The 19,513-nt window shown below is 46.9% G+C and overlaps 1 protein-coding gene across 2 annotated transcripts in view; it reads right to left on the bottom strand.

Moving 5' to 3' along the window:
* Positions 1–46: 46 nt before the first annotated feature.
* The window catches only part of LOC140132540 (neural-cadherin-like), a 40,380-nt gene continuing 20,913 nt past the window's right edge, over positions 47–19,513 (bottom strand). The window contains exons 25-35 of one of the 2 annotated variants that reach the window (XM_072151443.1): positions 18,930–19,054; positions 15,392–15,515; positions 14,977–15,157; positions 13,810–13,976; positions 13,135–13,399; positions 12,247–12,427; positions 4,310–4,557; positions 4,079–4,230; positions 2,891–2,941; positions 2,682–2,812; positions 682–817 (exon numbers count right to left, since the gene is read on the bottom strand). In XM_072151443.1, the coding sequence (XP_072007544.1) occupies positions 2,717–2,812; positions 2,891–2,941; positions 4,079–4,230; positions 4,310–4,557; positions 12,247–12,427; positions 13,135–13,399; positions 13,810–13,976; positions 14,977–15,157; positions 15,392–15,515; positions 18,930–19,054 (1,590 nt within the window). In that variant the 3' untranslated portion in view covers positions 682–817; positions 2,682–2,716. Of the gene's footprint in view, positions 818–2,681; positions 2,813–2,890; positions 2,942–4,078; positions 4,231–4,309; positions 4,558–12,246; positions 12,428–13,134; positions 13,400–13,809; positions 13,977–14,976; positions 15,158–15,391; positions 15,516–18,929; positions 19,055–19,513 lie in introns of both variants that reach the window. The other variant, XM_072151442.1, reaches the window with a different exon arrangement.

The raw sequence follows: 19,513 nt of genomic DNA, 5'->3' as shown, positions 1-19,513 counted from the left end.
CCTTTAACTTATCTGGGTTACAGGCAAACCCCCCCTATTTCCAGCAATCCCATAGACATTGAAAGAACCTACTTGCTGTATCATCAATAAGGAGGAAGGGACCCCCATTCTCATGACTGTGGGGTCCCAGCAGTTTGACATTGAAGTAAAAGTAGTGTTTGATCAATGGATGAAGTTATTAGCTACATTGTAAGTCACCATAATGAAAAGACCTCTAGTTCTGGAGGACTGGTGTTATGTAGTGCTTAATTTGCCCTGTGGAGGCGCTGCAGAGAAACTGAAGGCTTAGTAGCCACGTCTTACTTCGCCTAGCATATTTATTGTACAATCTGTATAAAAATCCCCTATGTTGTAAATGAAAGAAACCTGAGGTCTACAAAAACACATCGACATTGAGCTAAACTTGAGTTTCTGGCGGATGGAAGAGATCTCGAAGTCTGTCAAACTCTGGTCCCCATTCACTCAGGTCACCAAAACTCAAGTCTTCATCGGTGCTAGAAGAATATAGTGAACTCAGGCTCCCATACACTGAACTACCGTCTTCTGCACAGAACCTATGGAGGGTATCGAGAGGGTGGCATGTCCTTGTGTTATCTGCTGCCCAAACAATATGGGACACGTACTCCGGGAAGTCGGAGGCACTGCTGTCAGTATTGGTTGTGTCTTCAGAATGGAAGAGTTCTCTGGATCTATGGGAAGGTAGCAGATGGCCCGGCTTGTGATAAAGCATGGACGTTCTTGGTTCACGTGAGGTAGAACGCAGCCGGTAGGTATTGGCTTCGGTTGGCTTTCTTGGTCTCTGGAGGTCATATCCATTCTGGAAAAAAGAAACCACTCATTTATATCCTACTTGCTACTCTTCATGTGTCTCCATGGTCAGCCTAGTCCCTCATATCTAGACTAAAATGAGATATTTGAAGCAAGTGATGGATGAGGGAGCCTATCTTTATGGCTATGTTCAGGACATGGCCGCCATCTTGTCCAAGTCTTTCCAATGGTAAGGTGGTCTTGTGGTGGTCTTGGGAAGGTGAAGAATTATCTCAGAAATTGATTGCTGCAACATCTTTTCTAGATCAACACAGAAATTTGCAACAATAACTGGGAACATTCCCTGTGATGCACAGCTATTTCATGTGTTGTCGACAGAACCGATCAGAGCTAAAGGCCACCGGATCCAATCATAATAAACCCACATGAGAAACTGTGGAGATAACTGTTTAACCTCAATAGATGTTACAAATCTGATGGTGGCGTTTGATTTTTGAGACAAGTCTAATCTTCTTTGATATGTTACAAGACGACCTTCACATTGGAAAGACTTGCTCTTGATCCAGTGTGATGTCTTTTAAGATGGCTGCCCCCCCCCCTCCCTCCGTACACAGGCTAAAAAACAGAATGATTTTTCCTTTCGTTTCTGGAAGGGATTCACCCTGTAAATCAAAGATAGTATGGAGTGAGCCTAGAACCCGGAGCATGTTCTGGAGTATATTCATCTATATGTACAAAATCATAAACCTGCAATGGCATCTGCAGGTAAAGTACAGGCGGTCCCCTACTTAAGGACACCCGACTTACAGACGACCCATAGTTACAGGCAGACCCCTCTGACCTCTGGTGAAGCTCTCTGAGTGCTTTACTATAGTCCCAGGCTGCAATGGCATCTGCAGGTAAAGTACAGGCGGTCCCCTACTTAAGGACACCCGACTTACAGACGACCCATAGTTACAGGCAGACCCCTCTGACCTCTGGTGAAGCTCTCTGAATGCTTTACTATAGTCCCAGATTGCAATGATCAGCTGTAAGGTGTCTGTAATGAAGCTTTATTGATAATCCTTGGTCCCATTACAGCAAAAAATGTCTAAACTCCAATTGTCACTGGGGCCAAAATTTTTTTTGTCTGGATCTACAATTATAAAATATACAGTTTCGACTTACATACAAATTTCAACTTAAGAACAAACCTCCGGACCCTATCTTGTACGTAACCCGGGGACTGCCTGTATAGCATTGCATATGGGCCTTCAAATAAGTGGCACCTATGTGAATTGGTAATGGTCCAGCAGGTGGGACGGTGTTTACTTGCTTTCTGCCCCGACTCCTAGAGGTAAGTAGGGACACCCCTTTTAGTTTTAAGGGAAAGTAAACTATTTTCAAGACATCATATCATTTATAAAGATTATATTTAGATTAACCATGAAACATGGCCTATATGACCCAGTTAGTCTGGAATTGCTTAAAATAGAAAATTGTGATTTTTTTGCCCCACTGAAAGAGGACGTACATTTCTCATCATTCATCAGATGACTTCATCACATGTAGGGATGAATCTAAACTCTCTGCACCATGAGGATGAGCTATAATACGGCACCCCCTCTGCTCCATCCAAAAGTAATGGGTTCTTCAGGTCATGTCTCGCACCCATGCTGACATTGGGTGTGAAGAGACACTATTTTTAGGTTTCACGTCCTTCTTTATAGCAGGTGACTGCGCCAGTTGGTGCGGCCTGAGGCAAGAGGCTCAACTCGCCTCATGGATCGCTCACAAAGATTGATGTAATTTGTCCTGAATGTGTATCCAGACTTGTGTGTGTGTGTATATGACTATACAAGGAGCCTATGCCAGTCTCTGCCAGCAGTTCTTTATCATGTGCCCTCTTGTAGTCATAGCTGCTGTGTGCTCACCTGCTGACATCACGCAGCTCAGGACTGCCTCACTGTCATGGGACCGAGTCACAGCAAAAGCATGAGAAATGGCTGCCCGCAGAGACCGGCAAGCTGGAATGTTCTGCAGGGATTTTGGGAAAAGGGCTCCCCTGAAATATAAAATAAAGCCATTTTGAAGTAGAGGGATGGAGATGTCTAGTAGGATGGAAATGAGAGTCTCTACTTACAATGACTTTGTTGTTCACAGTTCTGCCGAGTCGGTCCGCTTTCTTCCAGCGCTGCACAGAACAGGAGAATTTATAGCATTTTTTTTACAACTTTTCAACCTCCCAATCATCGCACAGAATTGTATGCGGCACTTTTAGTGCACTGGGGGCGGGGCTATGAAATGCTGGTGTGATCTTTTCTTCTTTCTATTGGGGATTCTGCCCCTTTGTGGCAGCACACACTTTGAATGACAAAGATGGCAGCCAAATTGTCCAAAAAAAAATTCAAGTAAGAGATGAGGTCTGGATTTATTGTGTAGGCCCTAAGTAGCTTAGTGGGGGCTTCACTCCAAATTAGGGCAATAATTGAGGAGGAAATAAGGCACGATTTAGTATTACACAAGAATTTAAAGGCTCCATCACATGGGGATACTCTAGACTTCTGATGTCATATAGAATTGAGACGTATTGGACTAAGTTTTCACGAAGTGAGACTTTTTAAAAACATTCCCCAATACACATCTATTAAAAGTTCTACTCCACTTTCTCGATAAAATGGCGGCAGATGGAGGGTCATGTGATCTCTATCTGTCCATGAGCAATCGCCCTGCCAGGAGCTTATGATAGTATTCATGAATACAGGCAGTCCCCAGGTTATGTACAAGATAGGTTCTGTAGGTTTGTTCTTAAGTTGAATTTGTATGTAAGTCGGATCTCTATACTGTATAATTGTAGCCCCAGTCAAAAATTTTTTGGTCTCTGTGACAATAGCATTTAAAAAATGTTGGGTTGTCATAAGAACCAGGATTAAAGCTTCATTACAGACACATTTGATAACTATTATAGCGGTTTATAGTAGCCAAAGGCTAAAGTACAGGAAATTACCAATTAACAGAGGTCCGTCTGAAAGTCGGGTGTTCTTAAGTAGGGGACCACCTGTATAGGATTAAGGTCCAGGAAGGGCAATTGCTCATGGACAGATAGAGATTACCTGACCCTCCATCTGCGGCCATTTTATGGTCAGGAATGTCTGGCGGATGAGGTAAAAGACAGGAGGCTTCACTTTACATATCAAGAACGTGAAATAGAACCTTTAATAGATGTAAATTACCTCATATTCTGCCCCCACACAAATATGAGGTAAAGTCTTTTAAAGATGAGACAACTTTGTGACATTTACTAAAAAAATATACAAATTGTGGCCTCTACCTGGTCATGTTCTCCTCCCTCTTTATTATAATTTAGGACAGTTCTTCGGATCTCCTCCCAGCTCTCATGTTCAGCAGGAAAATGGTAAACTCCTCCTTTTCGGAACTTGGACCTTCCCCACTGACTCCATACTGTGTAGGACACCAACAAGGCTGCAACAAGAAGGCGCTTATGATGAGGACACAGCATTCGGAATTGTTGGGGGCAGTGAAAACAATCAGAAAATCTTACCTATAAAGATGAGAAGACACATACTGATGGCTAGGATGGAGCCTGAGCTCAGGCCTATGGCTCTCCCGGTCCTGGTGCTCTCACAGCTCCTTCCCTTGTAGCCGTTCTTGCACTGACAGACATATTTATACTGGGATTGGACCACACAAGTGCCTCCATTTCGGCAGCTCCATCTTGTGCAGGGTGATGGGTGACACTGCTTCTGTCCTGTCACGTTGTTCACTGCCTCCACCTTGTCTGCTGGGCATCTGAACAACAAGACCTAGACGTTACATATTGGGGCACATTTACTTACCCGTCCCTTGCGCGATCCCTGCTGTGCGTTCCCCGACGATATATAAATATAAACGATTGGACGTATTTTACATAGAAAACGGCCGTGTGAATGTAGCCTTAGACATTACATATTGGGGCTTATTTACTAAGGGTCCCGCGGCCACACTTTTGTCGGGGATTGCGGCGGGGATTGTGTCACACGCGATCAGATTGTGTCGCAATCGCGATGCCTTTCACACAACACAAATCAGGGGAAGGGGCCGTCGGACGATACAACGGATTCGGACTGAGCCCCGGATTTTAACATTTAAAATTGTGTCGCAAGCTTCAAGCAGTCACATGCACCGGGAAGAAGAAGGTGAACTCCTGCGGACCTGAGCGGGGAAGCGACACATGCAGGAAATCGGGCGCACGATCTTAGTGAATCGCGGCAGACTTTATCCTCCTCGGACATTCCAGATCGAGTAAATGTGCCCCATTATCTATCGGGAGCACAAGTAAAGTATCCATATCACTTTATGTATTCCAGTTGTGTCTGTATTGGGATGTAAAGCTGAAATGGTTTCCCTGATCAGGAGAAATTAGAGAAGCTAGACGTATGGCAGCCCAGCCTAATCTTAAGAAAGAGGGTGTCTTTAATAGACATTCACTTTATATATAAAAATGGGTAAGGAATATGAAAATACGTATTCACACCAATCACTTGGACTCAATTGGATTCAATCAATGTGATTGGGGCGATCCACATATGATGGAGGTGGTTTCATGTTATAAGTCCAATATAGGTTTATGAGTAATGAGTAAGGGGGTCTTCCAAAACCTGTAAAAATTTTGTGTGTGTTTTGAATAGTTTTTCTTTCCATATGGACAATGTATTTTTAATATACTTCAAATAAACTACATTTTAAATTCAGAGATGTTCTGCTATGTTTGATATCTGCCTTTGGGTGACTGCTCAGAGTTGTGTGTAGTGCAACCCATGTGTACCAGAGGAGCTGGCTTTGCGGTCTATACATTGAAGGAAATTACTACCGGGATGAAGGATTGTAAACCAAGCCCACTGACATACTGGTGCGTGCCCCCACTGGAAGGATTTGGTCTTCTTGTAGCATCTTATGTGCTTGTATTTAAGAAAAAAAAAGCTTTCAAATGATGCAAATGAACCTGAGAGGCACCAGGCTCCATTAACACCTATGGAGACAGGAGCCCCTAAGGCTCATTTGCATAATTTTAAAGCGCCTTTTTTTGTAAACACAAGGGCATAAGAAGCTAAAACAAGAGTGGAGCTTACCAGAGGGGGAACACACCAGTATGTCAGCGTGTTTGGTTTACAATCCATCATGCTGGTGGTAGATGTCCTTTAAATAAGTTTTTTTCATGTGTTCGGATTCTTAAAGGACATGTATTCTCCACTAGATATTCTGGGAAAGGAATATGCAAATATATGTCTTTTTTTTTAAAGACTAGTTTTCCTATTATTCCATGTTGTCAGGCTTAGAGGTTGTGGATCCTCTGAACCACTGCGGACGATGGCACAAGCCACTACCTGGGACCGGAGTCTAAGTGGCACCCGGTTTTCACCAGAGCCCGCCGCAAAGCGGGTTGGACTTGCTGCGGCGTGGTACCACCAGGTCGTTCCACAGGCGTGACTTGTCCGCAGTGGCAGCCAAGGTCGAGGTACAGAATCGGCAGGCAATCTCGTAGTCGGGGTCAGGCAGGAGGTCAGGACGGGCAGCACAGGTTCGTAGTCAGAGTCGTAGCAACAGGTCAGGACAGGCGGCAAAGGAGCGTAGTCAGAAACGGAACTGGGGTCACAACAGGAAATCTCAAGAACAGCACAAGGCATCAAAATACAGCTTTCTCTAGGGCGCAAGGCACAAAGATCCGGCAAGGGTAACAGGAAGAGGCAGGGTTAAATAATTAAAGGGAAAAGGCCAGCGCCAATTAGTGGCGCGCTGGCCCTTTAAATTTACAGAACTTGCCGCGCGCGCGCCCTAGCTGTCGGGGACACGCGCGCACAGCCGAAGGGGACGAGGAAGCTGCAGACGGAGCCGACGCCGGAGGGGCAGGAGCCGGGACCCGTGAGTAGCGCTTGCGGTGCGCTGGCGGGGGACCGACGGCACGGGTGAGCCCGCGATCCGTGACGGGGATCGCGGGACCACCCGTGACAGTACCCCCCCCCTTCGGCCTCCCCCTCTTTCTGGGCTGGAGGAATCTCTGCAGGAGATCCTGGTCCAGGATATTGTCCTCGGGCTCCCAGGATCTCTCCTCAGGCCCGAACCCCTTCCAGTCAACCAAGAAGAACCGCTTACCTCTTACAGTCTTAGCATCAAGGATCTCCTTTACCTCATAGATGTCAGAGGAGTCGGCCACTGGAGCAGGAGGAGACAGCTGTCGGGAGAAGCGGTTCAAGATGACAGGCTTGAGCAGGGATACATGGAAGGAGTTCGGGATGCGCATGGTAGGAGGAAGGCGCAGCTTATATGAGACTGGATTGATGCGATGCATCACCTCGAAGGGACCCAGGAAACGGGGACCGAGCTTGTAGCCAGGAATTTTAAGCCGGACGTATTTGGAGGACAGCCAAACCTTGTCACCAGGAGAGAAGACGGGGGAAGGTCTGCGTCTTTTATCGGCTTGAATCTTAGTTTGCGTCGAAGCCTGTAATAAGGAAAGGCGGGTCTGCTCCCAGATGGTTTTTAAGTCCTGTACCAACTCCTCAACAGCAGGAACATCAGAAGCCACGGGTAGAGGTAGAGGCGGGCGAGGATGGAGTCCATAGTTGACAAAAAATGGAGCGGAACCTGCTGATGCAGAGTCCAAGGAGTTATAGGAGAACTCCGCCCAAGGCAACAATTGGGACCAATCGTCCTGACGGGCAGAAACAAAGTGGCGTAGATAGCAGCCCAAAGTCTGGTTAACTCTCTCCACCTGCCCGTTCGACTGGGGATGATAGGCAGAAGAGAAGTCCAACTTCACCTGTAGTTGGTTACAGAGAGAACGCCAAAATTTCGAGACAAACTGTACTCCACGGTCAGAGACTATGTGTCGTGGAAGTCCATGGAGTCGGAAGATGTGGTGAAAGAACTGTTCGGCAAGACATGGAGCAGCTGGCAAACCTGGCAGAGGAATAAAATGGGCCATCTTAGAGAACCGGTCAGTCACCACCCAGATGACAGTATTGCCTGAAGAAGATGGTAGATCCGTGATGAAATCCATAGCAATATGAGTCCATGGACAGCTGGGTATTGGCAACGGCAGAAGAAGACCAGCAGGCTTAAGACGTGAAGGCTTATTCCGGGCACAGGAAGTACAGGCACCCACAAAATCCCGGACATCTCTGGCCAGGTCTGGCCACCAGTAGAATCGGGTAATGAGGGCGATAGAACGCTGCACCCCAGGATGCCCAGCCACACGGGAGCAATGTCCCCAAGACAGAATTCTCCTCCGTAGCGCAGGTCGTACGTATGTCTTGCCAGGAGGTAATAGACGAAGATCCACTGGCGCGGCCAGTACAAGACGGTCAGGAGAGATAACATGACGAGGAACCGGTTCTTCCCCAACGACATCCGAAGCACGAGAAAGGGCGTCTGCCTTGATGTTCTTCTCGGCCGGACGAAAATGAATGAGAAAATCGAACCGGGTGAAGAAGAGTGACCAACGAGCTTGGCGTGGGTTGAGTCGCTGAGCAGTCTGGAGATAGAGGAGGTTTTTGTGGTCTGTATAGATGCTGACCGGAAACCGAGCTCCCTCCAGGAGATAACGCCACTCTTCTAGGGCAAGCTTGATCGCCAATAATTCTCGATCTCCTATCCCGTAATTCCTCTCCGCGGAGGAAAAAGACTTGGAGAAGAATCCACAGGTGACTGTGCGGCCTTTGGGACCCTTCTGCGTGAGCACTGCTCCGGCCCCTACAGAGGAGGCATCCACTTCCAGATGAAAAGGCTTTTCAACGTCGGGACGCACCAGGACTGGAGCCGAGGCAAACAAAGATTTTAAGTTCTTAAAGGCCTCCTCAGCTGCCGAAGGCCAGAGTCGGGGATTGGCACCCTTCTTGGTAAGTGCCACAATTGGAGACACCAGAGAGGAAAAACGTGGAATGAACTGGCGGTAATAATTCGCAAAGCCCAGAAATCGCTGTATAGCGCGCAGTCCCACTGGGCGAGGCCACTGAAGAACCGCCGACAGCTTGGCAGGATCCATACGAAGGCCTTTGTCCGAGATGACATAGCCGAGAAATGGAATACTCTGCTGATGGAACAGACACTTTTCCAGCTTGGCATAGAGACGATTGGTCCTTAATCGACTGAGTACTTGTCGTACTTGGACTTGGTGGGTCTCAAGGTCCGGAGAAAACACGAGGATATCGTCCAGATAGACCACCACACAGACATAAAGCAAGTCTCTAAAGATGTCATTCACGAACTCCTGAAAGACGGCTGGTGCATTACAGAGTCCGAACGGCATCACCAGATATTCGAAGTGTCCATCACGGGTATTAAAAGCGGTCTTCCATTCATCCCCTTGGCGGATACGAATGAGGTTGTAAGCCCCACGAAGATCCAACTTGGAGAAGATCTTGGCTCCACGAAGGCGGTCAAACAACTCAGTGACCAATGGCAACGGATAACGGTTCTTAACCGTGATTTTGTTAAGACCGCGATAGTCTATGCATGGTCGGAGTGACCCGTCCTTTTTGGTCACAAAGAAAAAACCTGCACCAGCCGGGGAGGAAGACTTGCGTATAAATCCCCTCTGCAGATTTTCTCGGATATAGTCCGACATGGCTGAGGTTTCTGGTACAGAAAGCGGATACACACGACCCAGTGGGGGAGAAGTGCCCGGCAACAGATCCACAGGACAATCGTAGGGGCGGTGAGGTGGCAACGTCTCAGCTTGCTTCTTTGAGAAGACATCACAAAAGTCCTTATAACATGCCGGAAGACCCTCCAGGGCCTTAAGGGACACAGAAGAGACCAGAACTGGCACAGGACGAGGCAAATCCACACAACGAGATTGGCAGTCGGGTCCCCACCGAAGGATCTCCCCCGTCTTCCAGTCAAGAACGGGTGCGTGGCACTGCAACCAAGGTAGACCCAACAGGATGGAGGATGTGGAACGTGGAAGCACATAAAAGGACAGGTTCTCCTTGTGCAGCACACCGACTTGCATAGACAGTGGCTTGGTGCGGTAGTGGACCGGGTCAGAAAGGATTTGTCCACTGACGGAGGAGATGACCAACGGCCTTTCAAGACGGACCACAGGAAGGTGATGCCGGGAGACCAAGGCGGCATCCACGAAGTTCCCCGCGGAGCCTGAGTCCAAGAAGGCAGAGACCTGGATCTGGGTGCCGGTACCCACGCTGAGAAGCACCGGTATCATCAAACGTGGAGAAGCTTTGCTCACACCTAGGGACGCTTCTCCCAAGAACCCTAGGTGCTGGCGTTTCCCGAAGGTTGGGGACGGATTGGGCAAGACCCCAGGAAGTGTCCAGGACTGGCACAGTAGAAGCAGAGGTTTCCCTGACGCCTTCTGATACGCTCCTGGGGAGAGAGTCTGAGCCTGTCCACCTCCATAGGCTCCTCCACGGGTGGTACATCTGGGGGCTGGAGCGGTCTTTGAAAAGCTGGAGCCAGGCGAGGCAATCGTCGTGGGCGAACTTGCGGTTGCTCTAGGCGTAATTCCTCAGCACGTTCTCTAAATCGCACATCAATCCGGGTGGCTAAGGTGATAAGACCACCCAGGGTAGACGGCAGATCCCGAGCGGCCAGAGCGTCTTTAATATGAGGGGCAAGTCCCTTCTTAAAGGTTGCGGACAGGGCCGCATCGTTCCAGGAGAGTTCCGTGGCCAAGGTACGGAACTGGACCGCATACTCTCCCACGGATGAGCCCCCCTGGCGGAGATTCAACAGCGCAGTCTCGGCAGAAGAGGCCCGTGCAGGTTCCTCAAAAACGGACCGGAACTCCGCCAGAAATGCAGTGAGATTGTCTGTGACCGGGTCGTCTCTGTCCCAGAGAGGAGTAGCCCAGGCCAGGGCCTTACCAGAGAGAAGGCTGACGATGAAGGCCACCTTGGAACGCTCCGTGGAGAATTGAGACGGCATCAACTCAAAATGCAGAGAGCACTGGGTTATGAAGCCCCTGCAAGACTTGGGATCACCATCATACTTCCCGGGCATAGACAGCCGTAGCCTCGGTTCAGCGGCGGGAGGAGAAGCCGGGATAGCGGGAGCCACTGGAGCGGCCTCAGGAACCTGTTGTTGCTGCTGGGTGGCCAGCAGCTGCTGCAGCATGGCGGTAACCTGTTCCAGCTGTTGGCGTTGAGCGACAATCTCTCGGGATTGTTGACCCACGATGGCAGCCAGAGTCGGCCGAGTAGGAAGCGGCACCTCAGCGGGATCCATGGCCGGATCTTACTGTCAGGCTTAGAGGTTGTGGATCCTCTGAACCACTGCGGACGATGGCACAAGCCACTACCTGGGACCGGAGTCTAAGTGGCACCCGGTTTTCACCAGAGCCCGCCGCAAAGCGGGTTGGACTTGCTGCGGCGTGGTACCACCAGGTCGTTCCACAGGCGTGACTTGTCCGCAGTGGCAGCCAAGGTCGAGGTACAGAATCGGCAGGCAATCTCGTAGTCGGGGTCAGGCAGGAGGTCAGGACGGGCAGCACAGGTTCGTAGTCAGAGTCGTAGCAACAGGTCAGGACAGGCGGCAAAGGAGCGTAGTCAGAAACGGAACTGGGGTCGCAACAGGAAATCTCAAGAACAGCACAAGGCATCAAAATACAGCTTTCTCTAGGGCGCAAGGCACAAAGATCCGGCAAGGGTAACAGGAAGAGGCAGGGTTAAATAATTAAAGGGAAAAGGCCAGCGCCAATTAGTGGCGCGCTGGCCCTTTAAATTTACAGAACTTGCCGCGCGCGCGCCCTAGCTGTCGGGGACGCGCGCGCACAGCCGAAGGGGACGAGGAAGCTGCAGACGGAGCCGACGCCGGAGGGGCAGGAGCCGGGACCCGTGAGTAGCGCTTGCGGTGCGCTGGCGGGGGACCGACGGCACGGGTGAGCCCGCGATCCGTGACGGGGATCGCGGGACCACCCGTGACACATGTCATATCACCAGGCTTCTTGAAATTAAGATATTGATGTAGAGGTAGCACTGGAGGAATAGTTGACCTTTTTACAACCTGGAAAACTTATTTTCATGTGCCTTACCCAGAATCCCCTTTAAACCTTTAAGACTCTGTACGCCTGAAAAGAGACAGAGGCAATCTCCATAAGGATGACAGTAGCCCTCTGCCTTGATGTGTAAAATGTTGGACACTAATGGAGCCAAATATATCCCCCTTATTATAGTGGGGCTCACTGGACCGCCTACATCTATACAGATTACTTGAAGATTTGGTACCAGGGAGTGGCGTAACTAGAAGCTGATAATATATGGTTTATAGTAATAGTCTTCTCATATGGGAAAGTGACACCATAAGGGCCCCCTAAACCTCTTGGGCCCGGGTCCGACCGCAACCTCTGCACCCCCTCAAGTTACGCCCCTGGTACCAGGTTTGTAACTGAAAAGCAACAGAAGCAGTTACAGGCAACTATGTAGTGGAAATGGGTCTAGTCAGTGTAAAGGAGGCGGCTTTGACCACGAGATGTCGGACACCTACCTGCATTCATACTTTCTCCATAAGTCTATGCAGTTGAGATGAGACTGACAAGGTTGGTTCCTACAAACCTCCGAGTGACACCCATCACTTATCCCCTCAGCACCAACCACTGTACTGTACTGATTGCTTTCTTCTCCTATTGGCAGCAGAAATCCATTAATCCGCACGTCACGGAGGCATCCTATAGACACATGGGAGGGTTATACACATGTCTTCTCCAATAATGGATGGAAATCTACCATCAAAGTCAAGCATGATAAACCAGGGACACTAACTCATAGATCCAGGCACCGGGACTGTGATAATCTTCTTATATTTGTTATCCATGGCCTCCTTCCTACCAAAATCAGCATTTAAAATTATGCTGATGAGTCTGAAGGGCTCTGGCCATGTTTCAGAAGCCCTCTGTGATCAGGCTTCACAAGCTGTTACTCTGTGCAAAAGCACATCTCAGTTTCTCCCCTCCCCATATGTGCTCACTACTATGGAGATTGCAGGGGGAGAGGGAAGTGCTCATTCAGAATGTCTGTGAATCTGCAGCACTAAAGTCTTTCTGGATCATTAGCATAATTTAAAAGTTGATTTTAGAAGGAAGGAGGCCATAGATAACAAATATAAGAAGATTCCCACAGTCACAGTGCGTGGATCTATCAGTAAGTGTCCCTGGTTTATCAGGATGGATTTTGATGGTAGATTTTCAGGCCATGATACTTTTATTACTGAAACGTAATTAGATTCTAGAACAGTTCATACATTTACAGAGAAATGATAACCAGTTCTATCTTCATAGAAGAGCACAGTCCAGCTTTAGGGCTCATCCACACGTCCATATATCACCACAGACTTTATCCATTGTGCTCGGATGCAGTAAAGTCGGGCAACACTTACCTTGAAAATCATTCTGGCTTTGCTGCGGGAAGCTGTTGCCCAGCAGAACATTTGACGGATCTACATCAAACAGCCTGTTTTTCCCGACAGTGGATGTCATTTCTCGGACACCGCCACCTCTTTCAATGCGTAAGGTAAATGTGTTGTCAGCCCGCTCCAGGCTCGCGAGTGTCCATTGCCCATGATCGATCCGGATGTTTGGCAATCTCATCACAAGGTTTTGTTCTCCAAAGTTAAAATGAACTGCAAAATGTCCCTCAGCAACCTGCGGGAAAAGTCATATCGCATTGGGGGGCTCTGATTACATGGTCATATATAATGTAGTATATATTAATAATAATAATTCCAGCACTACACATAACTTGCCAAATCAGTCCCTGTCCCGATGGGCTCACAATCTAATCAACCTACCAGTATGTTTTTTTGTAGTGTGGGAGGAAACCGGAGGACCTGGAGGAAACCCACGGAAACACAGAGAGAACATACAAACTCTTTGCAGATGATGACCTGAATCAGACTTGAACCGAGGATCCCAGTGCTGCAAGGCTGTAGCGCTAACCACTGAGCCACCGTGCTGTCCATATTTGTATATAATGGGGGTCTCAATCCTATTTTCAGCACTTATCAGCTGATATAGGAATAGTCACCCAGGGGAGAAGGCTCCATGGCACTCACCTCCAACCGCAGGAAAGAAGATCTGTCCTTGGACACCAGATGGAGAATAGTAGAGGTAGGTACTCGTGTACGAACCAGAAGTTGTATGTGAGTGGTGAGGGGGCTGAGGGGACGATGTATCACAAAATGGACCCAACTTTCCTTCTCAAAGCTCCATTCCTGCAGAGCTGACATACACAAGACAGACATATCAGAGATATAGATCCTGGGGACATTATGTATAGGAATCCATGCCCGCCATATACAGATGTAGCTCAGAAGGGTTGTCCGCTTGCCACCATTTTCATACTAAGAGCCCCAGGTGGTCTAAAAATAAGAAAGAGTACCCAGTACTTACCTTGTTCTGTAGCTCCGGTATGTTGGCAGACAGAGAATAAGCTGAGATGTTACGCTTTTGATGTTGTACTCGTGTACCATCAAAGACCAGAAGAGACAGGGGGTCCTGAGCTGGACCAGAGGTGCGGACAGAGGTAAGTATTACTTCCTTATTATTTTTATACTCCTTTGGGCCCATAGTATAAAAATTAACAAAACTTGACAACTTTTTAAAGGAAATCTACCATCAAAATCCATCATGATAAACCAGGGACATTACTCATAGACCCAGGCACCGTGAATGTGATAACCTTCCTATATTTATTATCCATGGCCTCCTTCCTTCTAAAATCAACTTTTAAAATTATGCTAACGGGCCAGAAGGGCTCCTGGGAGGGTTACCAGAGCTCCTCCATTATACAGACTCAAAGACTGTTACACTGTCTCCCCTCTGTCTCTGCTCCCTCAGTCCTTTCCTCCTCACTCTGATGTAATCTCACTGCAGCAGAGGAAGTTTCAGTACACAGTGGGAGGGGGAAGTGTTCTCGCACAGTGTAACAGCCTGTGAAGCTGCAACACGGGGTGGCTCTGGTAACACTACTTCAGGCGTATTAGCATAATTACCATAACAGTAAAAAATCAGGAGGCCATGGATAACAAATATAAGAAGATGACCACAGTCTCGGTGCCTGGATCTATGAGTAAGCGTCTGTGGTTTATCAGGATGGATTTTAAAGTAAATTTCCTTTAAAGTTGCTGAGCACCAATACGAAAAATCTGTACCTTGCTCTTAAATATAAGTCCTCAGTTATAACACTGGTCTCTTCATATGAGGCATAGGATTGTCCTTACCAGAGTCACATCGTTCGCCAAAATATCCCGGGTGACAATCGCACTTTGCGGAGTTCCATTCACTTCTGCAGAATCCATGACCTCCACAAGGGGGCGATCCTGTCCCCTTACACTGATCATCTGTCGTAGAGCATCCAGCAGTGCTGTCTGCTGAATCCACAGGCTGCTCCAAGTCATAGACCTTAGGATATACATACAGAGGAAGAACTATGATCATCTACATACAGTATATATATATATATCTCCTAATATCTGTAGATGAAGAAACATGTATAATAGTAACTCATTACTGCATTCCGGAATTTAAAAAACTTTTAAATAACTTTTTCAAGTTATGAGATCAGATGTTTCTTACGATCAGAAGGATGTAGTGTGTCTAGGACATATGTCTAGCTAGCGATTGCCTTCTTCTTACCTTGCTATCAACCTGAAGATTCCTGATACATCCATTGAAGCCCTTAAAACCTATGGAAGGATGAATGCCATTTGGAAAGATCTTTACTCCACCAAGTTGCAGGGGCTGATACACATTAAGGAACCTAGATAGACCACACAGCAAAAGAGCATTCAGTGATGAGGTATATACATATATAATAACAAGTGTACAATGTAATATCATATTTTGATGTATAATTACAAAAATTGAAGCTGCTGGACCCCAATGCAAAAATTTATGCAAGGGCCACAACTATGACGTATGGTCTTATGGTACAAGGTTTTCTTACAATCCTTAAAGGGAACCTGTCACCACATTTTCACAAATACCGCCAGTGACAGGTTTCCTATTTACTAACTGACTCCCTTCTTTTAGCTAAAAATTGTTTCTCTTACATCCCCGGCTATGCCGGCCGGCGGGTGGTAGGATGTGCCATCCAGCGAGGGGACGGTGGGAGGGGTGAATTGTGGTCGGTGGGTGCTGGTTTATGATTTTGAGGGAATGCCTGGCGTAGAAGTAAACGCAGCCAGCAAATTTTCACATGCCCTCTGCGTGCCTGGCCGCACCCCCTCATTCACGCTCCTTAACGCTCCAATGGCGTGAAGGTGACGCATTTGCGATTATTTCAGAGGCCCTGATAAATATCCCATATGTATGTATCTGATCACTTGAAATCACCCTGACATCACCCTCTTCATGTGACTTGAAGTTTCCAATGAGCAGAGCTCTCTCTCAATGTTCCACACAGCAATGAGACCTGTCTATCAGGAGTGGAGTTTAAATAGAGGAGGAGCAGCTTCTCTCAATATGTCCTCACCCATTATGATCCACACCTGCTTTTGGCTTCAAAAACTATGGGGGTCATTTACTAAGGGCCCAAATCGCGCAATTCGGTCAGGTATCCTGACGATTTCCGATTTGCGCCGAATTCCGCCAGGATTTTGGCACACGCAATCGGATTTCGCCGCAATTGCGCCGGGTTGTATGCGAAGGAAATCGGAGGGGGTGTGGCCGTCGAAGAACTCGACGGATTCGGAAAAACGTGGAATTTTAAAAAAAAAAGTGTCGCTTGACACGCGCTTACCTGCACCAAGTAATAGAAGGTGAATTCCGACGGACTTCAGTGGACCTCAGCGCAGCAGCGACACCTGGTGGATATTGGCACACGGACCTTTGTGAATCCTGGCCGGACCCGAATCAGTGTCGGAGAACCCACAGCTGGATCGTGACTGGACCGGGTAAGTAAATCTGCCCCTATGTGTCTAAAACTGAACGTGTGAACGCATCCTGAGGGTTAAAGGCATTGATTTTTAACCCCTTAGCGCTCCACGCCGTAGCTGTACTGCGCAGCTTCCGACGATTAGCGCTCAGCGCAGTACAGCTACTGCGCGGAGACGATGCCGGTTCAGCGCTGCACAGCAGCCGAACCGGCATCGTTAGCCGCGGGATTTCAACGGTAATTTACCGCTGACATCCCCGGCTAACACCCGTGGTCGGAGTGGGCTCCGATCGCGGGTGTTTAACCCGTTAAATGCCGCGGTCAACACGACCGCGGCATTTAACATGCCTTCTGGGGGTCTTTACCCCACGATCGGCCCCCCCGCACCGTTTTCGGGGGGGGGGGGGGGGCGATCGCTGTTTTGTCACCTCTGGGGTCCGATCGGGACCCCAGAGAAGTCTGGAGGGATTGCCTTTAAGATGGCGTCTGTGACGTCATCTTAAAGGCAAAGTGTCAGCCTATGCATCTGCATAGGCTGGCACTGATAATACCCTGCAATACATTAGTATTGCAGAGTATTATCAAGAACAAGCAATCAGATGATTGCTTGTTCATATCCCATGGTGGATCATGTAAAAAAATGTACAAAAAAATGTTTTTCAATAAAAAATTACTTTATAAATCACTAAAAATGCCCATAAGCCCCAAAACACATAAAGAGACATATAACGCTCAATAAAGTCTAAATCATAACACAAACCCCACATATATAGTATCACCGCGTCCGTAAAAATCCATAGAATAAAACGAAATAATTATTGAACCCATATGATGAACGCCGTAAAAAAAAACGTTAAAAACACGCCAAAAATTATGATTTTTACCTATTATATCCCACTAAAAATGCAATAAAAAGTGATCAACAAAACATATGTACTCCAGAATGATACTGTTGCAAAGAACAACATGTCCCACAAAAAACAAGCCATCAACCAGCTCTGTAGCCAAAAACATAACAATGTTATGCCACTTGGAAGACGGCGATGCAAAAATGATAGATTTTTCCCCACATTAGGGTTTTATTTGGCAAATTTAGTAAAACATAAGAAAAAATATTCATGTCTGGTATCCCCGTAATCGTATAGACCCATAGAATAAAGATAACAGGATTATTAGGATATACGGTGAACACGAAAAAAAAAAGTTAAAAATCCAGTACAGAATTGATGCTTTTCTACTCATGACCTCAAAAAAAGTTCCTAAATTTTCAACAATAGGTGATACCAACCCCAAAATGGTAACACTGGAAAAAGCATCTCATCCCGCAAAAAAAAATGCCGTCACATGACCCAAATAACGGGAAAAGCGAAAATTTTATAGCCTTCAAAAGGGGGCAACGAGAAAACTAAAATCCTGGCAGCTGCAGGGTGCTCCTTCCCTTCTGCGCCTCGCTGTGCCCCCATAACACAAGTAACGGCCACATGTGGGGGGTCGCTGCACTCAGGAGAAATTGTAGAACAAATTTTATGGTGAGTTTTCTCTTTTTATCTTTTGGAAATGTGTAAATTTTAGGGCTAAATGAACGTATAACCGACAAAATTTGACCATTCTAAATTTCACCGCCATTTTGATTCAATTACTATGAAGATCTCAAGGGGTTAACAATCTTTGTAAATGCTGTTTCTGATAGTTTGAGGGGTGCAGATTTGAAAATGGGTTGGTTATATAGGGGGTTTTTGTTGCTAAATATCTAAAATTTGATTTCAAACAGTATTTATCCCCAAAATAGTCAATTCTGAAAATACGGAAAATCGCTATTCGATTTGTAGGCCGCGTGACGTCAAAATAAATTATTCAAACATTTCAAAAATTATGAAAATGTAAAGTAGACAAATGGGAAATGTTATTCTGCAAGTTATTTAGGTGGTAAATCGATCTGCCTGAAAACGCGGTGATTTTGAATTTCGAAAATGGCAAATTTTTCTAAAAATTCATCATTTTTTTCTTTTTTTTGTAAATAAACGCAAAACTTATCAGCCAAAATTTACCAGTAAAATGAAGTACAACATGTGGGGAAAAAACAATTTCAGAATCGCTTTGATTAGTAACAGTGTTCAAAAGTTATAACCATATAAAAAGACGCAAGTCAGAATCCAAAAAATGGTACTGAGCCTTAAGCTGTAAAATGGCTTAATGCCTTAAGGGGTTAACCATAGTCTTTAATGAATTATTTTTTTTTGGTGTGTTAATTTGCATGCCAGGTTCTCTTTAATTCGGTAAGAAGTTCCTAATAACCACCTCTTCTTTCCAGGAGTTTCTCCAGAGACTTCACACCATGAGCGATCTCCAGGTAGACCATGATAGGAAGCAGCTCCCTTCAGCCATGCTTCTTCTGAGCAGTGATCCAGGATCATCTTCACTTTCTAATAAAATATACAGAGCTGATAATAAAATAATATATGACCAGCAGGAGGCATATTAAATAAAGGTAGGACCGCATTATATTACCATGAGGCTGCGACGGGTTGGATAAGAAAATAGATCTGAACTTTGCCATGGGACACAAGAGCCTTTATCTATGGCCCCGGATATTTAAAGAAAATCATCAAAATCCATCATGATAAACCAGGACACTTTCTCATGGATCCAGGCACCGGGACTGTGGTGATCTTTTTATTTTTGTGCTGAAAGAGCAGGTGGAGGGTGAGGGTGAGATGTGATCCTGAACAGTGTAACAACCTGTGAATCTGAGGGGCTTTGGAAATGCCCCCCTGCGAGAGCTTTTCTGACTCTTTAGCATATTTTCATTATTGAAGGAAGGAGGCCATGGATCAGGGCCGACTCCAGGTTTTAGTGGGCCCCTGGGCGACAGAGCCTTCGTG

Source organism: Engystomops pustulosus, chromosome 5 (assembly GCF_040894005.1).
Source record: "Engystomops pustulosus chromosome 5, aEngPut4.maternal, whole genome shotgun sequence".
NCBI classification, from domain to species: domain Eukaryota; kingdom Metazoa; phylum Chordata; class Amphibia; order Anura; family Leptodactylidae; genus Engystomops; species Engystomops pustulosus.
This window is presented reverse-complemented; position numbering and strand designations above follow the sequence as displayed.